Consider the following 22,109-nt stretch of genomic DNA (forward strand, 5'->3'; position numbering starts at 1 on the left):
CACACAGTCTTAGGCTAAAGACTGACTAGGAAAGAATAAGGCACATACGCCAAGGGATGGTTTATGAAGAGAAAGAGAAAAGGGACAAACATTGAGACAGAAAATTAAAAGATAACAGAGACACAGGAAATGAAAAGGGATGAGGGGCTGGCAAGAAGGCGTGAGTAAGGAAATGAGAAGTGGAGAGACAGAGGGAAAAGGGGGGGAAAAGATTGTCAAGGATAATGAGCAGGGGAAAAGATACTTGAAATGATATTCTCTTTCTTCTTTCTGTTCCTCTTTTTTCTTTCTCTGTATTTTCCCTCTTTCTCTTCCTCTTCCTCTCTCCCTCCATCTCTCTCCCTCTTCATCTTTCTCTGTGTCTCTCTCCCTCCCCCATCATTGTCTTCCTTGCCTCCCTCCAGATCCTTCCAGATATTTTTCTTTCCCCTTCCACCTCTCCCTCCCTCTCTCTCTCTCCATTTTCTTTCTCCCTCATCTCTCCATCTCCTGCCTTTTTCTCATCCATCTCCTCTACACATACACACAAACACACACACAATCTCGCTTTTAACATATATGTATCATGTGGTTACTCTGTGCCAGACACAGCGCTAGAGAGGGAGGCCACAGCCAGGGGACACAGGATGGCATGGCCCAGCGCAGTGACCCAGATGCCTGCCCAGGTCTGTGCCTCCAGGGTGCCCATGGCCAGGCTCAGGCATGGATGGACCTGTGGGCTGCCTGTGACTCTCTCCCCCTCATTAATTTCACTATCAAACACTCTCAGCATCACAAGTTGTAGGTCTTATTTATTAAATATTTAACTAGGAGAAACCCAGCTGAGATGAAACCTCTCATTTGTGGCAGCCTCAGGAGAGCAGAACACGGGGCCTGCTGCTGGGATTAACTGTGGCTGACAGGTGAAGCCCAGGGTGCCGGAGGGGGACACCGGTGGGGGCAGCCCTCATCCCAGAGGTGGAAAGACCCAGAGAGAAAAAGAGCTGGGCCTTTTCCTAGTCTCTCTCGGGATGCCGAGAGGTGATGGCGCCAGGGGCAGGACACTTAAAAAAGTCTAAAACCAGAATAGGTAAATCTACAAAGACAGAATGCAGACTAGCAACCAGGGGAAGGAAGGAGATGATGGGGAGTGACTGCTTAATGGTATGGGGTTTCCTTTTGGGGTGATGAAAATGGGGTGTTAGAACTAGACAGAGGTGACAGATGTACAACACTGTGAATGTACTAAATGCCACTGAACTGTACACTTTAAAATGGTTGATGTAGACCATTTGAAAAAGAACAGATACATATATATGTATAACTGAATTACTTTGCTGTACACCTGAAACTAACACAACATTGTTAATCAACTATACTCCAACATAAAATAAAAATTTTTAAGATAAAATGGTTGATGGTTAACTTTATGCTAAATGAATTTTACCTCAATCTTTTTAAAAAAGAAAAAAATCCATTAAAAAATAGAGTTTTGTTTCCTCTACTCCAGCTGTTAGCTCTAAGGCTGCTGATTTCATTTCTTAAAAGTAACATTTATGTAGGAAGGGCTTACTATCCACATCCCAGGCCCCCTGCTTAGCACGCTGAACTGTCACATCATTTACACCCACAGTCCTGGGAGGGAGGTGCCATCAGGTTCCTGGTTTTACAGAGAGGGAATTTGCGGCTCAGAGAGGGTAAGTGGCTTGTCCTAGGTCACACAGTTCCAACTCCAGTTCACCTGCTTTCCGAGTGTTCTTAACTACTCGGTGCTCTCTTGCCAATTCTAGCTGAATCTTAGGATTGAATTTTGAAAACTGGGGAGTTTTCAGAAGTCCCCGTGCCCACGGACAGCCCTGGACCAATCTCACCAGCATCTGTGGGGTGAGGCTTGGGGCATCAGCATTTTGTTTTGCTCTTTGGCCACACTGCGTAGCTTGTGGGATCTCAGTTCCCTGACCTAGGATTGAACCCTGGCCATGGCAGTGAAAGCCTGGAATCTTAACCACTATGCCACCAGGGAACTCTAGGGGCATCAGCATTTTTAAAACTTTCAGGTAGATTCTAAGTACAGCCAACCTTACCTGGGGGGCGGGGGTGTTGTTGAAATACAGATTTGGTACTGGGCAGGTCTGGGATGAGGGATGGAGATTCTGCGTTTCCAACAAGCTCCCTCCAGGAGATGATGTTGCTGCTGGAAGGTTCTGCAGCAGCAAGTCCCATAGAACCTGCCGTGATGGAATGTACTCATCTGTATGGTCCAGTATAATGGTCACTAGTCACATGTGGCAACTGAGCATCTGGAATGTGGCTGCTGCAACTAAGGGAGTGACTTGTTCAGTTTATTTAATTTTAGCGTATTCTTAAGTGGAAATAGCCATGTGTGGTTAGTGGCTACCTTACTGGGGCATAGCAGGTCTAGATAACCTCCCAGGGAAGAAAGGCACAAGACATCCAACAGGTTAGAAAAAAATGATATCCTCGAACTTTAATAAATAACCTAGAGTCTTGAAAATAACCCTGAGCTCAGTCCCTTTGCTTATGTCTTTAAGGGACCCAAAGGGATAAAGGATGAGAAGACATCTTGAGGAGCAAGGAAGTTGGCTCTTCTCCATTCTTCCTTTTTTTTTTTCCTTTTAGCATCGCTAACCTGCTTGGAAACTTCACCGATTCCCTTCAGCAGCCCTACCTTGGGTCTCCCCAACCTACCCCTTTCACTCTCTAGACAAGAGTCCTCTATGAAAGAGACCTCCATCCTCACTACAGCTGCCCCTCACTTCTGTGCTCTTCAGAGTGACCCAACTCAAGCCCACACCTCTCCTCAGATCTCCTCCTAGCTCAGCTTCTCAGCACCAATACCCTCTGTCTTCACCACCCTGTTGTATCTCCTATCCCTGCTTTATTTTTGCACCACAGCACTTAACCAACCACACAAACTGTAACCTTTAACTGGTCCCTGGTCTGTCTCCCCAGCTAGAATGTTAGCCACACCAGGGCAGGGGTTTGTGTCTGTCTGTGTGTGTTTGTGTCCCAGTGCCTGTACTAAGGAGAAAACAGAGAGCTTCAGCTACCTGTCGAGCATTTACTCTGTGCCGAGCATGATGTTTGTCATTCACCACTGATTTCATCCTTACAGCATCTCTGGGTGGAAAATATTATTCTGCCCATTGTAAAGATGAAGAAATTGAGGATCACTGAAGTTAAGTAACTTCCCAAAGGCAGCATCACTGTCAGAGAGGAACCTAGTACTGGCTGACCTCAATGTCCCTTCACTCTGTCCCTTAACTATTCCTTTGTACCATCTCGTCCCATAGGCATGCCAACCTGTCTGGAGCACAGATGTTTTCCCAGGCAGGACCTGAGCACCTGCCCCTCTGGGTCTTTGTTCCTGCCATGCCATTACCTGTTCCATGAAGTTTCCCCATATGATAGATGTGTGACCTTGGCAAGTGACTTTACTCTCTGAGCCTCAGTGTGAACATCTGTCAAATGGGGGCAAAAATAAACCCACTGAGCCCTTGGGACTGATATTAAATCAGTCAAAGGGTCTGAGGGCTCATAAGCTCTCCATAAAGAGGAGCTACTAACTAGATTTGAAAAGGCAGTCAGTTTCCATTTTCTCCTGGGATATGACACTTCGTCTTTACTGGAGGTCTAGTGAAATCCCAGACATGAACAAGCACAGGGGCCAAGGAAAGGAAACCCATCGTGAATGTGAAAAATGGTCCAGTTGCTTTTTTTGGGGGGGAAGCGCGGGAGATCCTGTTTGGTCAGTTAAAAGAGCCATGGCTGGCACTAATTCTTGGAGAGCTTGCTCTTAATCACGTGGTGGCTATTGCACCCTGAAATAAAAGGTGCACCAACAAAGGCACACAGAAACACGCACACTATTGTATGGAGGAGAGAGGAAGCTAATGCCTGGTCCATAACAATAATGAGGGCAAATTCTTATTCATGACCCACTGTGTGCCAGGCACTGTTCTAAGTGCTGCTTGAGCCTTATAACAACCCCACGAGGCAGGAACTCATTTTATGCCCATTTTACAGATGAGGAAACCGAGGACCAGGAGGTGAAGTGACTTGCCCAAGATGATGCAGCTGGAAAGAAACAGAGCTGGGATTTGAACCCAGGTAGCCTGGTTCTACAGCCCTCCCTCTTAACCACTATACTGCTTCGAACACCAAACAGAGCCACAGAACCCCTCAGTGTCTATAGAACCTGGTGCAACCTCCCCGAAAGATATCTATGAAGAATGGCCCTAGAGAAAACAGAGCCAAGGGTGTGACCAGGGACATCATGAAGGAAATACAGACAGCCCGTATGGATTTGAAAAATGCTCTGCATCTTTGGGAACTGAAGAGATGCACATTGCACCGCAAATAGATCCCACTTTTCACTTACCTGATTGGTGAAGATATAAAATCAAGGGCAATCTAGTTGGGCCACATAATCAGGGAAATGGGACCTCGGAGTCTGAAAAGGCACAGACTAACTGTTCCTTGCAGCCTGGCCCCAAAGCCTGACATATGACCCAGCTGTCCCAACTCCAGGAATCTGTCCTAAGGAAACAGTCACAGACGTGTGTAAAGACATCAACACAGCGGAGTTCACTGCAGTGTAGCTAGTACTGGAGGAAAAACAGCAGCCCTCAAAACATTGTGTAGACACAAAGGGCCCTATTTTCTTATGGAAAACAAAGTATAGCTGTGCCAGGTGGAAAATGGGAATGATGATGCCATTTCCTTTGGCATAAAAATCTTCACTGTGGCCCACACAATCTACCCTTGTCACCTGCCTGCCCTCATCTCCCCTCACTCACCTGGCACATAGTAGGTGCTCAGTTAACATTTATGAATGAATGAATTTATCAGAATGCACTCCTTTCCCCCTTCACATCTCTAAGCTAATCTGTCTCAGTGGTGTCCTGGACATGCCCAAGGCCAACCTTGGGTGTGGGGACTAAAGGAACAGAGAACCACTGTCTCCACCAGCAGTACTCACCATGCCAGGAGCCCAAAGAAAGTGAGACACGATTTAAAAACTGGGCAACAGAAGGAGAAGGAGGGAGAAAGGGAGGTTGCAGCAGCTTTCATTCCAACATTTTCCAGCTGAGATTTCCTTCTATATACTCATCTATATTTACATCAACGAATCTGTCAGTAGCAAGCCTGTTGCTGATAGTGTGGGATCTAAAGTTCAGAGAAAGCTGGCTTAGACACCCAGATAGGAAGAGAAACTGTAAGTAAAATTTAAGTAACCCCCAAACTCTAAATCCACCCACTCTCCTCCAAGGAATCCGTGATATCTTTTACATCAGGGTTTCTCATTTCAGCAATATTGACATCTTGGGTTGGATAATTGTTTATTGGGGGTGGGATGAGGGTGCTGTCCTGTGCATTTTAGAATGCTTAGCACATCCGTGGCTTCTGCCTGCTAAGTACCAGTAGCACCCCACCCTCCACATTCGTGACAACCAAAAGTATCTCCAGACATTACCAAAAGTCCCCTGGAAGGCAAAAATCACCCCCAGTTCAAAAGCACTGTTTTACATGCAGCCTAAGAAAAATTCCAAACCAATCAACTGTTCTTTCCATACTCCTCCTCAGCTTCCTAAATTTCAAGTCACTTGGTCTCAAAATCTCTTTTACATATTCAAGGAAAGTGGTGGCAACAGTTTTAAGATTTGAGTGACATCTCTAGACCAGAATTTTATTTTGAAAATAATCAGCACCTTGGACAGAGATTTATGCACAAAGATGTTTGTAGCACTGTTGTTTACAAGCAAAACAAACGACTGGGGAGGATTACAAGAAGTATGATATATCCATAAAGTGGAATGTCATCAGATATTAACAACAGTCTTTTCTGGGGTTGCTGCCAACCTATACAACACCACTGTGTGAATTTAAATGACTCCCCTTTTTCAAGTTGTTAGGTCCATCTGTCAAAAAATTGTCATAATATCTTCATTTTGCTAGAACAAGATACTGAAGTTTTCATCATCTGAGAAATTGAAATAATAAATGTACAGCTCTATGATGCCTATGATATGAGATACAATACCCTTGTGCAGTGTGAACTCTGTACAACTATACATGGTAGCCCTGATGTTGTTGTCCAAGGATATCTAGCGGCATGGAAATGTGTTCAGAAAAGTTTATATCCATAAAAATGTACGGAATGTAATGATAAAATGTCACCAGGGGGGCTTCCCTGATGGCGCAGTGGTTGAGAATCTGCCTGCCAATGCAGGGGACACGGGTTCGAGCCCTGGTCTGGGAAGATCCCACATGCCGAGGAGCAACTGGGCCCGTGAGCCACAACTACTGAGCCTGCGCGTCTGGAGCCTGTGCTCCGCAACAAGAGAGTCCGCGATAGTGAGAGGCCCGTGCACCGCGATGAAGAGCGGCCCCCGCTTGCCACAACTAGGGAAAGCCCTCGCACAGAAACGAAGACCCGACACAGCCAAATAAATAAATAAATAAATAAAAATGTCACCAGGGACTTCCCTGGTGACGCAGTGGTTAAGAATCTGCCTGCCAATGCAGGGGGACACGGGTTCAATCCCTGGTCTGGGAAGATTCCACATGCCGTGGAGCAACTAAGCCCTGTGTGCCACAACTACTGAGCCCGCGGGCCACAACTATTGAAGCCCACACACCTAGAGCCCATGCTCCGCAACAAGAGGAGCCACCGCAATGAGAAGCCTGTGCACCGCAAAGAAGAGTAGCCCACTTGCCGCAACTAGAGAAAGCTGTGTGCAGCAACGAAGACCCACCGCAGCCAAAAATAAACAAAATTTAAAAAATAAAAAAAAATGTCACCAGAGATTCTCTCCAGACAGGAGAGTATACATATATTTTATGTTCTTCTTTGTATTTCAGGTGTTCAACAAATGAAGAGGATAGGCCTCTTGGAGGATGTGACTTTTGGGCTGAGACCTAAATGAAGAGAAGGAATCAGCCATGGGGAGACCTGGAGAAACAGTGATGCAAGTAGAGGGAAGAGCCAGCACAGATGCCTACAGATGCAAATAAGCTAGCTGTGGGCAAAAAGGGCCAGTGGGGCTGAGACAGAGTGGAAGGGGTAGAGAATGGAAGAGCTGAGATCAAAGACAAAACAGGGGCTAGATCATGAGGGGCCTTGTAGAACCTAGTACATCTGTAATCTGCAATCTCTGGCAGTGAGTAAGCATCTGGGACGTTTACCCAACCTACTTGGAAGAGAGATATTCCACTAGCCCAACACTCTTCACCAATGAAGCAAAATCCAAGGAATTCCACTTTTAGTCCCAGTGTTGAAATAAACAAAACCAGAGTGTTTCCAGAATTTTAATAGTCTTTGTAAAGAACACTGTTTATTTTCCTCATCACTACTCAATTAACAAACACTCATGCATGATATAGGCTGGGAACTGGTGGGGGATGTGAGGAAGGTAAATCACTGTTCCCTACCCTCAAGGAGCTTTCTAAGTAGAGAGTAAGACATAAGCATACCATCTTATTGCTTTTCACAAAGCATGCAAGATTCACTTGACACTGAGGGTGGTAAGTGGAGGGACTTGGTCATTCCCAAGCCAATAAGAACAACAAATATCAGAGAGACCCAGAAATGGACACCCACCCTTCCATACACCCTTATATCTAACATCCATCCATCCGTCCATCCATCCATTCATCCACCCAGCCATCTTTTTACCTGTCAATCCAGTCTAGTCAGTCATCTGCCATCTACTCATCCACTCATGTGTTCACCCATCCATCCTTTCTTTCTTTCATCATCCATCCGTCCACCACTTATCTAGCCACCCACCAATCAATACTTATCCACCCACCTATAACCCACCCAATCACCCATCCATCCAATATGTCCATCTTTTCTTTCTCTCATCTATCCATCCTGCCTTCCTTCATCCCACCTAGCCTATTCACCTATTTGTCCATCTGTCAAACCATCCACAGATCTTTCCATCCACCCACGCATTCAACACTAACTACAGGAGATACTTCTCTTCTCTAAACCACAAATATCCATTGATGATCCTTAACTTAAAAGACTCCACTGCGATTAGGAACAGGCCAAACTTTTAAAATTTTACATCCTAACAACTCTTCCAAAAATAACTCAAATCCACAAACATTTCTGACTATTCCAATTTGTGCAAGACCCAAACGCTCCAAGTCCTTGTTAGAACTGCACAGAAGCCGGCCTATTCTCACTGGTTTGAAGTCTTTGATGTCTTCAAAGATGGTGCTCTTAAAGCAAGGCTAGAAAGTAGGGTATGGTTAGAGGAAGGGGGAGCTGTGGGCAGACTGGAGAGTCTGGCACTGGAGAGAACCTGGCAGCGGGATGTAGAGAATGGAAGAGGAATTGATTAGAAATATAGACAAGGATTTCTGAGATGAGGAAAATTTTGCCTGGGCCTTGGAATCATGGAATTCTAGTATCTACAATCAACACGACCCTGTGATTGTTTTCCCCTTGGATTATACATTGGAGCGATGGTCGTTTAGTTAATCATCCAGGAGAATGGGTTAACAAGATAGATGCCAGAGAATAACAGAGATCAAGGGAGTTGAGAGCCTTGGCAAGAAAAGGCAGAATAATAATAACTAATACTATATAGAACCTACTATGTGTCACACACTATTCCAAGCACTGGGTCAGAGAGGTCACCCAAATAAACCCATCCTTTCTTCTTTCCTCCTATTGATCCATCCATGAATCCGTTGATACATCAATCCATCCACTCACATGTAGACACATATAGTGCTAAGTTCCAGGCACTATTTTCTAAGCATAACATGTATTAACTAATTTAATCTTCCAAGATAGGTGCTATTAGAATCCCCAGTGGACAAACTGGGAAACTGAGGCACAGAACACTTCAATGACTTGAGCAAGGTCACACGGCTAGTGACCAACAGAGTTGGGATTTGAACCCCAGCCCCCTGGCTCCAGAATCCATGCTCTCAACTCAGCCCTGCTGCTTCTCTACTACTGTAGCAATTGCCAATGCCTAAAACACAGGCTGACTTTCAGAAGACAAGGAAGAACAGGGGCTGCCTGGCTGACCCAGCCCTTAGAGAGAATAATGGGTAGACTGTGAAATGGCTTAGCCAGTGCCTGTCAGATGGCTGGTGTTCCAGAAATGCTGATGAATCTCAGCTGATTCTAGCTGAAGCGACATTCCCAAGTACACAGACTAAAATTAACACCTTGAATTCATTCATTCAAAAATTATTTATTCAGTACTGCAGCACCGTTCATAACAGCAAAAAACAAGAAACCTGGAAACATCCCAAATGTCCATCACTCAGGAAAGTGGATAAATTGTTGCATCATCACAGAATACAATATTATACAGAGAAAAATAAATAACCTACAGCTATACTCAAATAAGAGAGATGAATTTTAGAAATATACAGTTGAGTGAAAAAAAGCCAGTGCAAGTTCCAGAAGGCTAAAAATCTCAGAAACCACGAAAGTGAAACTTACAGAGTTAAGGCATATATAAATATGTGATAAAGCTTTTTTTAAGAAGAAAGAAAGAAAGAGAATAAGACACACACAATCCAAGCGTGAGGGGTTGCCTTTGGGGGAGTGGAGTGGGGGAGGGGCAGGAAGCAAAGGCAGGGTCAGAGGTAAAATAAATAAGGAAAAATAAGTAAAAGGAGAGACGATATTGAGAGTGTGTTGTAAACTCAGAACAGGATTAAAGCAACTGGCTGTTAACCTGAGGTGAAAGAAAACGCCCCACAATGATATATTCAGCCACTGTAGGTGCCAAGCACGGCGCCAGAGTGGTGACCACAACCGACCCAGCCCTTGCCGCATGGGAGTATACAGTCTGTCCATTCTGATACTTTTTTTTCCCCCATTCTTATACTTTTTACAGAGTGATCATATACACCACATGCTTTCAGTATCTTTTCATCCTCCAATTCCCTGGATGGAGGACTACTACGCCCATTTTACAGATGAAGAGACTGAGGCACAGCCACTGGGAGCTACAGCTGAGATTTGCAACCAGGGTCACCTGTCCCCCAAGCCTTTTGCTTCATCTCCACCCTATATTACTTCCCCTCCCCACCTCTTCTCCTCCTTTTAGCCTCCACCCCTGGTGCTATTGCTCAGACAAGCACATCCCTCCATGGACGCCACAAACATTTCATAGCAGAAAGTGAAGGTCAGCAGAGGTGCCCATGCCCATCATTCTTAATAAAGGAAGTAATAAAGGTCAATGACATAAAAGAATATGGCAGGTCAGAAACTGTGTAACCCCACACAGAGCAAGTTCTAGGTCTATACCAATGTCTCATTTAAGACGAATATGTCCATTTATTCTTAAGATCAGACTTAGCCCTCCTGCAAATGCCGCTTTATAAAATTACTCTTAAAATCGGTTTAAAACTATATAATATTTTACGCACAGGCCTAAAATGAGAACAGAACTTAACAGTGTGATTATTATTTACTGGCAGGTGGGTGACGAAACTGAGTTTCCCTCACTGCTCCCAGGAGGTGGGGTGCGGGCCTCCTAAATAGTGTTATGGGGGGAGGGCTGCTAATCCCAAGTTCCAGGTCCAACCTGAGCAGGGAACACCTTAAAGGAAGACCCAAAAATACTCCCAGGCTGAAAAGAAGATAAAGCCGCTTCTGACCCAAGAGAGACGACAAAACTTGATCCGTATTTAACTCTGGAATTTCGCGCTTCAGAGCCGGGATCTCTCTCGCATTAGCTGCCTTAAATAAGCAGCTTCCAAAAGCACAATTCATTCCAAGATAAAGTCTCAGCTTTTCAGAGGGAAAAAGCTACCTATCTTCTCCTTTCCTGGGCATTGGCACCATCTCTGGCTCCCTTCCTCTCTGGACTGTTAAGAACTCACCAGTAGGGTCACCAACTTCCTTGTTTGCCCAGAACTGCTGGAGTTTTCAAGATGCTAAAACCAGGACAGTCCCAGGCAAACTGGGACATCTGGTCACCCTACCCAGACAAGGACTAAAGCCCAGTGGTTTTTGAAACATAAGTTGCTGAGCCCACCCACCTGGATCCCTCTCCTGGAATGTTCCTTGCCTTCTCTATTCTCCCAGGAAGTGAGGGAGAGGGGAGAAGGAAGAAAGACAGAAACTGGGGGAAGAGGGGGATGCATTCTAACCCCAAAGCTGAGCAGGGTTCTATTGTTAAACTCCCAGGAGTCACCTGGGGCGGCCACAGCAGCTGTCCTAGGCCTGCAGCCTCCATCCTGGGCTGGACCCTTTGGCTCAGAAGAAGGAGGGGGGTGGGGTGGCGGTGGGCAGGGAAGCTAATTATACTTTCTAAAACTCCTTTACCTAGTCACCCACAGAGGAAGGGATCAAGGGAGAGGAAGACAATTTTATCTCAGACCGAAGAGAACAGAAAAATAGGTCAAGTGGGCATACATTTTTCCTCCCTTAAAGCTTCCAGAGAGAAAAGAGAATGCAAATGGGTTACCAAAGGGGAAAGAGGGGGAGGGATAAATTAAGAGGTTGGGATTAACATAAAACACACTACTATATATAAAATAGATAAACAACAAGGACCTACTGTATAGCACAGGGAACTCTACTCAATATTTTATAACAACCTGTAAGGGAAAAGACTCTGAAAAAAAGCATATATATGTGTATATGTATAACTGAATCACTTTGCTGTACACCTGAAACTAAGATAACATTGTAAATCAAATATTTCAATTTAAAAAAAAAAGAGTGCCACGCTCAGATTAATAAATCCAAACTGGCCAGTCAACAGAGGGGCCCTTTGCTCCCACTCCTACCCAGAGAGCCTGGTTTCTAGTCAAAAAGTTTCCAAAATAGACCATAAGGAGCAAAAAGTACTCTCCAATATTATGGTTCATGCATTTTGGAGCTTTCTCCATGCTGGACACTGTGCTGGGCATTTCTCACGCATGACCCCACGTGACCTCCTCCAGAGTCCTCCAAGGAACATGCTATCAGAAGCAACATCTTCATCATGTACATGAGGAAACAGGCTCTGATGCCCAAGGCAGCCTGGCTAGTGTGAGCCATTCGAACCTTCCTGGTGGTGTCTTCCATTGTTGAAGGAGTGCATGTTGTGTGCTTGCTACTGGGGAGGCAATGGAGGGGGGGTGTACATAATCCCCCCAGATGTACCCAACAGATGTCCCCCCAAAATCCCCTGAAGGAAGACTCCACTCTCAAGGAGCCACTGCTCCCCAATTTCTCAAGCACTAACATTTCAGAGACTTCCTTTGGTCTGATACCCTCATGCACACACAGCCCTCCTATCACTCCAAGATCCACACCTAAAACCCACTGAAAAGCTAAAACATGGGTACATAGGGGAATCAGATCTCGAAGATTTGGCAACTGGGTGAGGAGAAGCACTTTTGTCACTCAGTGGACAAACATTAATGGAGTGCCTACTGTATGCCAGGCGTGATGGGGTGGCAGTGGTGAGTAGCATGATGGGTATAGGTCTTATGGCCTCGGGGAGCTTGCTTTTTACTGCCGAGTGGCAGGACCAAAGCACCCCCCCAACCAGAGACCCCCTTCTCCCACACTAGAGACCCCCCTCCCTTGCTAGACCTCAAATCAGGGCAGCAACAGAGCTACAAATGACATCCTCACCCTTTCTCATTTCTCTGACTGGCACTTAAGGCTACCACTTCCTCTACTTTCTACACATCCACAATCCTTTACGCTAAACCCTCGAGGCCAGACATGCTCTGGAGCTTAGAACTTGGTGTTTTTAAAGGGAATCACAGGGATGGGAATGTTAAATGGCACAACCATTTTGGAAAACAGTTTGGCGGTCTCTTATAAGCACATACTTACCACATAACCCAGCAATCCTACTCCTGGGTATTTATTTCCCCAAGAGACATAAAACGTACGTTCCCAAAGTTCCCACGAAAATCCATCCACCAATGTTTACAGCAGCTCTATTCATAAATCGCCCAACCTGGAAACACCCCAAATCTCCTGGGAAATGGATGAACAGTCCAGGCATCCCATAGAATATTACTCAGCACTCAAAAGAATGAGCTACTGATACACACAGCAACATGAATGGATCGCAAAGGCTGCATGAAAGAAGCCAGAATCCAAAGACTACATACGATATGATTCTATTTATACGACCTCCTAGAAAAGGCAAAACTGTAAGGATGGAGAACAGATCAGTGCTTGCAAGGCACTTGGGTAGGGGGCTGCTGACTCAAAGGGTCACTAGGGGATATTGTGGGGTAATGGAACTGTTCCACATTTTGACTTGGGTGGTGCCTACATGCCTGCACGCACCTGTCAAACTCTGAGAACTTTACGCCTAAAAGGGTGAATTTTGCTGGAAGTAACGTATACCGCGATAAACCCGGTCTTTGAGAAAAAGAAAAAAAAAGATAACAGGATGCATCTATGATGTGACCTGGATACTGCAGGTGTAACTAGGGGCTTGTTGGAAAAGCAGAATCCCAGACCCCACCCCAAATCTGCTGCACCAGAATCATCATTTTAACAAGGCAAGCCTCACACTCAGGAAAGTCTGGAAAGTGCTACAATGTATACATAACACTCCCACTGGGTCTCCGGGAGCAGCACCCCATAATCAAGCATATCTACTGTTTCTTCAGTGAAATATACCAAAATGCACACCAAGTGGGATAAATTTAAGACTGTAAATTAAGCTTATAAATTTGGGTCAGTTCAAGGTAGGTTTTTAACCCCTAAATGAGCTGATCTTTTGGTTTTCAGAGCTTTGTAGACTTGGCGATTGCGGAGGAGGAATCGCACCTTTGCAGGGGGAAGAAAATACCCCAAGGGAAAAAAAAACATGCTAATTCCTACTTCCCAGAGTTTTGCCCTTCTGGAAGTACCTGCCACGCTGATCTAGTAGAAGAATTATACAGTCATTCCTTCCTGCCCTTCTAGCACAAGCTACTTTTCAGGGTGGGCCAAGCCTCTGATAATATGCTCCAACTTCTCCCAGGGCTCCCTCTGCTTCCCATGCAGAATGTTCCTCTTTAGAGAGTCTTTGATTTAAAAAACAACAACAACAAGGGGGTGAGTGCCAATCAGCCAGTGTCCGTGGGTTACCTGATGTGATGAGACTCTTGGTTTCTTGTTAAGAGTCCCGAAAACAAGGGTATGTAAGCCCGGAATCCTGCAAGCACTTCAGGAGAAGGAGCGTTATAACACAGACCTGAGTCCGTGGCCCAAATTCCTACACCATGCTCAGCGCAAGATCTGCTGGCATCAGCAGGACTGGGGAAAGATGACATTCACATTGGCGCTTGGTAGCGCGTCAGAAGGAGCAAGCGGCGTTAAGTGGGGGCTCTAGGAAGGTTGACAGATGCGCCTTATCGAGCTGACAGATTTGAGCTCTTTAGAAGCCATCATCAGAGCCCGTCACAGCCATATTTAAATCAGACTTCCAATCGAGGAGAACACGGAACCAAGGTGTGTGATCCAGACAGCTCTGCTGCCTGGAATCCTCCAAGAGTGAAAAGCACCAATGGAAATCTGAACATCAAAGATTTCCATTTGGGTTTTCTGACTTAGAGAAAAATGAAATTCATGAGAACCCCTTAATTCTCACTGACGGCTTCAAGCTTGAGCTGCCGAGGGAAGTGGGGTGCAGAAGGGGAAGGAATCACAGTGGCAAAGTGCCCGTGACCATGGGGAACGCAAGGTTGCACCCTCCCTCCACCAGCGTACCATGCTGGAATCTGCATTTGGAAGTAACACTCTTAGGCCCTCGGAGCACACAGCCGAGTTCATGGAACAGCCACTGACTGACTTCTCCACGTGACGGTGAAGAACCTGCTTTGCCCACTCACCTGCAACCCTCAGTAAATGCCATTTCCAAATACATGTTCCGCGACATGCACATCAAAGAACGGCAGTGGCAATTCCACTCCTAGGTATAAACTCAAGAGAAACGCCTCCCCAAAAAGTTCAACCAAAGACATGCACAATCTGGAAATGACTCAAATGGCCCTCAGCTGTAGAACGGAGAAGTACGTTGTGGGAGAGTCAAACAATAAAACATCACACAGCGATGAGAAGGAACAACCAACAAAGACCCACAGTGACATGGACGCATCTCACAGACAGATTGTTGAGAAAAAGAAAAAAAAAAAGCCCGGCACAAAAGAACACAGCCTCTGACTCCATTTACAGGAGGCTCAAAAGGAGGCCAAATGAACCCATGGGGTCAGAAGTCAGGGTAGCGGTAACCCTTATCGGGGGAGTAACCGGGAGGGGGCAGGAGGGGACTTTCTGGGGAGCTGGTTACATTCTTTTCCTTGACCTGGGTGCCAGTGGCATGAATGTTCACTTACTAATCTGGACTTGACTTGTGTACTTTCCCATGTGTGTATATATATATATATACATCAGACTTTATTTTAAAAGTTCTAAATAAGTACTTAAACACTTTTTTTTTTAATGGCAGAAATATTTAGATACTCAAGTCCATGTTCTGCCCTGGTACCCTGACTCCGTGGTGTTTCCACAGTCCATTTCTTTGCACTGGCCCCAATGCCCTTATCCAGCCCCCCATCTCTCTGTCCCCTCCCCTCTCATCACCTCCCCCCCCCCCCACCCAGAGAAAGCTCAGTCCTGGATGTCTCTGGTTGGTGACAGCTTGGGGGATGGAGAGCTTTCCCTTTGAGAGTCGGGCTGTAGAATGTGTTTGCTGCCTCAGGCCAAAGAGAGAACACAAACTGGCTGCAAAAAGCAAAATGCACAAACTCATCACAAAGCTCCCAAGAGCAAGAAAGCCAAAGAAAACCTCCAAAGGACTCCCAGTTCACCTGCATCCCTCTCTTAAGATCCCTCCTTCCGAGGGACTGTTGCCATCCCTTCCCTCCCCAACAGCCCTCTGATCTGCAGGATTCAGGCCGGACCGGGGTGAGCTAAGGACACATTAGGATTCCCACCTTCTTCCTTTCCTCCTAGTAGACTCCAAATCCAGGCTCCAGAAAGCGATCCAAAGCCATTTTCAACACGGAAACCTGTCAGCCCAGTGAATCGCTCCCGGACACCCCCGAGCTATCTGATCTTGCACACATTGACACAGTGCCATTCTCCATGCCTCCCCCCACTCCTCCAGGGATTGGGGGGAGACAGGCAGAGTGATTACAAGACCCCTGAGCATTTCAACAGATCATCACAAGGTTGAAACTTAGGAGGCAAAGACTTGGCTCCTGCCTTGGGCACCAGTCAAAATGCCATCGTGATTAGGGATACACCCCTCCAAAAAGACAGCAGCTGAACCTCTTAATTTTCACCACCCTAGAAGCAGACTGCTCACACACACTCCAAAACCTCAGAGCCCTCTGTTACAGTTTCCGCACCCAGTAGGCAAAATTTCGCTCAATTCTGATCCCCCCTAAAAGTGAATCCACCAGCCAACGTGTTCCTCAAATAAGCAACCCCAGGACCACCTGGGGCTCAGCCCTGTTGAGTATCTAACTGTCAAAACCATACACAAAAAGGATGGGGGCACATCAATGAAGCCCATGGGCCCAACCAGCCCCATTCGTTTTCACTCCGAGGGCAGCCAGTTGGAACCGAGCCGAGGAGAGGCACATTTGGGCATGGCACCCTGGCCAGTCAGCCTGGGAAGCAGGGTTCGTCACCCTACTTGGAATCTGGGTCATGCTTAGATAACTGCTAGAAAGCCCAACTAATTACCCATCCTTGCCTCCCTACATCTCAACAGATGTTAAGCCCTCCTCAAGGTTTATTTCAAGCAGGCATGAATTTAAAGAAACACAAGGGGATCTGGATTTTGATAGCATCTCAACAGAGGAAAATGTGTACTCCACTTTCTTCCTCTGGATCTTTAATTTAAAAAAAAAAAAAGGCATTTACCTGCCCAAGATGTCCACACGGATGCTGTCTCTCCTGGTGTCCCCTCCCGGGTCTCTAGGGTGGAAGAAGCAGATTCCAACCCAAGGCCTAACACGGCACCCTAGGAAGGACCCAGCACCTCATTTTCTCTTGTCCTATCTTTCTTATTGAAGTAGCTCATCCTGGGTCTTCCAGGTCAGGGCCCCAGATGGGGCAAACGGGATGTTTTCTACACCTCAAAAGACGATGATGGTCCCTAATCAGTGGGTGGAAGGAAATGGAACCTGCAGACATGGGGAGTCATAAAATGCCCCCTATCCCTTCCTGGCCAGCGGCCCATCCAGGGATATTAATTCTGGTCAGTGCTGGCCCCTCAGTGTGAACACCACATGCTCTCCCACCGGCTCTTGGCCCTGGGAACCCCTAGGCACCCTCCTTGAGAGGGGAGCCCCCAACCTCGGGCAAGCAGGGGTGGAGAGGCCTGAGAGCCGGGACTGAGCTCCAGCTCTGGAGGCAACCGTGGATTCCGGCGAGGGGCGGCTAAGGAAACCCAGCCAAGGACCCCATGCTTCCCCTGCCCTGGTCAGAGTGCTCAGGCCCCGGCCTGGTCTACGCTCATTGGGGGAGAACTCTGACCCATCCGGAACTGGCTCTAAAGGCCCCCGTACGACCCCAGGGCCCAGCCCTCATTCTGAAATCCGTCCTTGGGAGGAATCCACTCCCCCGGCGCCCACAACCCCAAGCCTCCACGGTACCTCAACCCAGCTCGGGCTGGAGAGATACTCCACACTCCTCCCCGGTGCCCCCTCTCCCAGCCCCTGGAAGACCCCCCCCCCCTCCGCCTCCCATCAACCCCCGGGTCTCTCCCAGCCTGGAAGAGGGGAAGCGAAGGAGGAGGGGGAGGCGCAGTTGCCGGGGTTTGGGCAAAGGATATGGCCATTCGGTGATCTTTTTGGCGTATTTTCTCACCACGTTGTCCTCGCTGAAGAGGAATAGAGACCGGTTGACCGTGAGGCAGTTCTGTCGGACGGGGATGGGGTTGTACAGGGCCATGGTCCGCGCTCTCTGCGCCATTGACTGCTTGTACATCCTTTGCGCCCCGGGCTGCCCGCCCTGCCGGCTGCCCCCGGCTCCTCGCCCGCCTCCGGCGCCCACGACCACCCCGGCGGCTGCCCCGGAGCCTCCTCCCCCGTAGCGGGCCGGCATCTCGTCTCCGAAGCGGGCCATTCTGCAAAGAGCAAAGGGCTCCGGGTTACGCTGCGGCGAACGATGCGGAAGACGCCGCCGCCGCCGCCGCCGATGTCGATGCCGATGCTGCCGGGGCTGTGAAGACGGCGGCTGGAGCTGCGACTGCGGAGACGCTCCACGGCCCAGCCCATCGGGCGGCGGCGGCTCGGCGCCTCGGGTCGGGGGCTCACACGGCGGCTGCCCGGCCCCAGCCGGGGATAGCAGCTCGGGACATCTTCCTGGCTGACCCCAGAGAAGGAGGGGCTGGAGGAGGGTGCGGGGGCGGGGCGCGGGGGCCGGGGAGTGGGGGGAGGGGAGAGGGAAGCAAGGCAAAAAATAACCGAGGAAGGAATCCAGGCAATCCCCAGTCCACCCACTCCGGAAGGAAAAACAAAAAACAACAACAACAAAAAAACCAGTTAAAAAAAAAAAAAACAAAAACGCACACCCCTTTAAGACTCGAACGGTTTGCCAAGGACGCCCCCCGGGACGCAGTGGAAGCTTCAAATTCCTCCGAGGTCCGGGTCAGGCTGGCATCTTGCAAAAGGAGTGCGCCCGGCTCATTAAAAACATTTTTTGTTAAAAAAATACAAATAAAAACCAAGTCTTTGCTGGGGTGTGGGGGGAAGGCAGCCCCCCAAATTAAAAAAATCCCCCTTTCTGTTTTGCTTGAGTTCCTAGACCTTAAAAATGCTGGAAGATCTGTAGCCAAAAAAATTAAATTAAAATTAAGAGTATTAAGGAAAGAAGGGGAGGGGGGAGGGAAACGCTCCGAAGGGCTCTTAAGGAGTCTTGAAGCCGCAGGGTCCGGGTGTTTTTTGTTTTTTTTTTTTCTTCCTGAATCACCAGCGGCTGCCTCTTCTGCTCACGAAGGAGTGTGAGTGTGCGTGTGCGCGCAGCGTTTCGCTCAACCGTGCCTCATCTTAGGGTTAAATTGCAGCAATGAAATCCTGAAAATTCCCAACAGGAGGGGAAAAAAAACGAGAGAGAGAGGGAGAGAGGTATGCGCCGTTCCCTTAGCCACTCAATAGCTGCTCCCGGATGCTGCAATGCCTAGCGTCCATCGCCCCCCCCCCCCCGCCCCCCAATGCCTCCTCTTCCTTCTCCTCTAGATTTTGCTAAAATAAGACTGATGTGGAGGGGTGGGGGGAAGAGGAAGTAAGCGGGGGTGGGCGGGTGGGGGTGGGGGAAATGGGCGCAAAGGTCTGAACCACTGGCCAGCGAAGCTCCAAAGAGGGGCGATTGATGAGTTTAACGGGAGAAAGACCCACCCAAAGTGTCGGCACATGATGGCCCGCGACCAATCGCGGAGGCGCGAAGGGACCTGTCTCAGCGGAGTTTTGTGGGGGAGAGAGGGGAGAGCCGGATGGTCGGGAGGCAAGGGGGAAGTTGGGACGACAGATTCCTCCTCCCTTGGGAGGAAACCTTGCTTTTCAGCGGGTTCCATTTCGGTTGCAGGCAGCCGGACGCTCCCAGCACCTTGCAAGGAGAAGGAGGGAGGAAGAGAGGAAGAAACTTAAAGGTAGAAAAGGAAGGAGATTCAAATCTAGAGGTGCAGTGAGTCCTCTGCACAAATTTGCTCTATTTAGCAAAAGACAAATTTTAAAAACTAGGAGAATGGTTTGGTGGTACTTCTGTGAAAGTTTCAAATCGGCCCTGCAAGCTGGAATGAAAGATTGACCCCCCATCGTCGGAAAAACGCCAGAGGTGGCAAATCTTAACTGCCAGGAGCGGATAACTAACCAGGTCCTACTTGGCTGGATAAAGCTTCTGGCTTATATATGTTGCATGGTGTTCGCTTCTCTCCAGAGCCACTACAGTTTTATTTCCCACTCCCCTTTTTATATTGTGAAAGTGAAAACACACAGAAAAATACCCAAAGCATAAATGTACAGTGTAAGAATTTGCTGTGAAACTGGCACTCATGGAACTAACACCCAAGTCCAGAGCTGGCTCCCCGGAAACACACATATGCCCATTTCCCTCAGCAATAATCACATCCTGACTTTATGGTATTAATAGCCTTGCTATTCTTTATACTTTTACTACTTTATTATGCATTCCTAAAGAATACAGTTCCACTTTGCATCTTTTTGGATTTTACATGAATATAAGCATCAGTATATATTCTATGATGTTTGGTTTCTTTGGTTCAACATTATGTCTTTAACAGAGAACAGACTTGTGGTTGCCAAGGTGGCGGGGGAGGGGTGGGAGAGGGATGGATTGGGAGTTTGGGATTAGCAGATGCAAACAATTACATATAGAATGGATAAACAACAAGGTATCCCTGTTGTTTGTCCAAGGAATATAGCACAGGGAGCTATATTCAATATCCTGTGATAAACCATAATGGAAAATAATATGAAAAAGAATGTATATATGTGTATAACTGAATCATTTTGCTGTACAGCAGAAATTAACACAACATTGTAAACCAACTGTACTTCAATAAAATAAAATTGAAAAAACCATTATGTCTTTAAGATTCATCTGCTGTTGTCACATGTCCCTGCGATTGATTCACTTTCACTGCTGTATGGTATTTCAATAAACGAGTAAGCCACAATCTGTTTATCCATTATCTTGTTGATGGACATCTAAGTTGTTTCCAGTTGAGGCTCTTAAACATTCCTGCCTTGAATAATCCTGGCACCTATAAATATGCATTTCTGTAGGAATAGCCTTAAGTGTGAAATTTCTGGGTCACAAGGTAGCATATCTAAGGTTTGTAAGATGTCACCGAACTGTCTTCCAAAGTGGATGTACCAAGAAACTGTTGAATTTTTACAAAAGCAATATATTGACTAGAAGGCAGGGGGGATGGAGAGGAAGGGGAAGAGGATGAAGAAGGCAAATATTTTTTCAAGGCTTAGCTGGTTGAATCCTATTTAATGCCCTCCCCCATCAGTATATGTGTTCATTTGAAACATACTAGAAAAGATGATATGTCTTTACATATATTCCCCATTCTGTGCCTGTGGGTAAGCCTTTACAGGTTACCTATAGCACTTTTGAGATTTCCTAACTTGTCAAGGTATGGACAAAATGATCAAACCAAGAGTGATCAGAGTTGCAAGGAAATGGGACGTGTAGGATTCTCAATCAATATTAATGATTTTTGTACTTGATGTTTCAGATTTCAAAGGCAAATGACAGTTAATATGAATCAAGAAGTAATCCCATGTTCATGGCTACAAACAGCCAGTCATATAAGAAGGCTGCATTGTGCAAAGTGAACTTACACGTAACTTGCTATGATGGACTTCCCCAAGAAGACAGTTGAGTTTCATATAGCATAAGCATCACCTACAGAGATTCCTAAAGACCCAAAGCTTTTCAGAAAAGAGTAACCTCTCACTGAGAAAGTCCTTACCAAGATAAAGCATCTACAAGTTTTCATAGATGCCCCACTTTACAAGTGAAAACATTGAGGCTGAGAGAGATTTTAAAACATGCCCAGGTCACTGACATGGGTCTGGAACTACTTCTGACTCTGTTGGGTGGAGGTAATTGGATACAAACACTTTGGAAAACTGGCCATTTCTTCCAATGCCGGACGCTGTGAATACCCTGTGACCCAGCATCAGCGCTCCTTGGTATAAACCCAGGAGGAATGAGTACATAGGTCCACTAAAAGACACTCCCTGGAATGTGAACAGGATCATATTCATACTAGTTAAAAATTGGAAACCTCCCAAATATCTATCAATAGCAGAATAGATCAATACTCTGCGGAGCATTTGCACAAAGAGCCTTCTGCAGCAATGAGAATGGACGATCAGAAGCTACACACAAGTGCATGGATGAACCTCACAAACACGATTCTGTACCAAAGAAGCCAGGCATACAATAGAACATGGTGTGTAATTTTTGCTATATAAACTTCAAAATGGGCAAAATGAATCTATGCTTTAGAAGTTGAAGTAGCCATCACCCTTGAGGGTAGAGGAGTAATTGGCACAAAGTGGGGGGGCTTCTGGAATCTTCTCGATTTAAGTGGTAATTTTACAGGTGAGTTCACTTTGTAGAAGTTGTG

The 22,109-nt window shown here is 46.8% G+C and overlaps 1 protein-coding gene across 3 annotated transcripts in view; it reads right to left on the reverse strand.

The window, feature by feature from the left end:
• CACNA1A (calcium voltage-gated channel subunit alpha1 A) overlaps positions 1 to 18,070 on the reverse strand; it is a 234,429-nt gene extending 216,359 nt beyond the window's left edge. For all 3 annotated transcript variants that reach the window (XM_068534814.1, XM_068534815.1, XM_068534816.1), the window contains exon 1: positions 17,778 to 18,070. In XM_068534814.1, the coding sequence (XP_068390915.1) occupies positions 17,778 to 18,070 (293 nt within the window). The remainder of the gene's footprint in view (positions 1 to 17,777) is intronic.
• Between the last annotated feature and the right edge of the window lie 4,039 nt (positions 18,071 to 22,109).

This window comes from Eschrichtius robustus, chromosome 2 (genome assembly GCF_028021215.1).
Source record: "Eschrichtius robustus isolate mEscRob2 chromosome 2, mEscRob2.pri, whole genome shotgun sequence".
NCBI lineage: Eukaryota > Metazoa > Chordata > Mammalia > Artiodactyla > Eschrichtiidae > Eschrichtius > Eschrichtius robustus.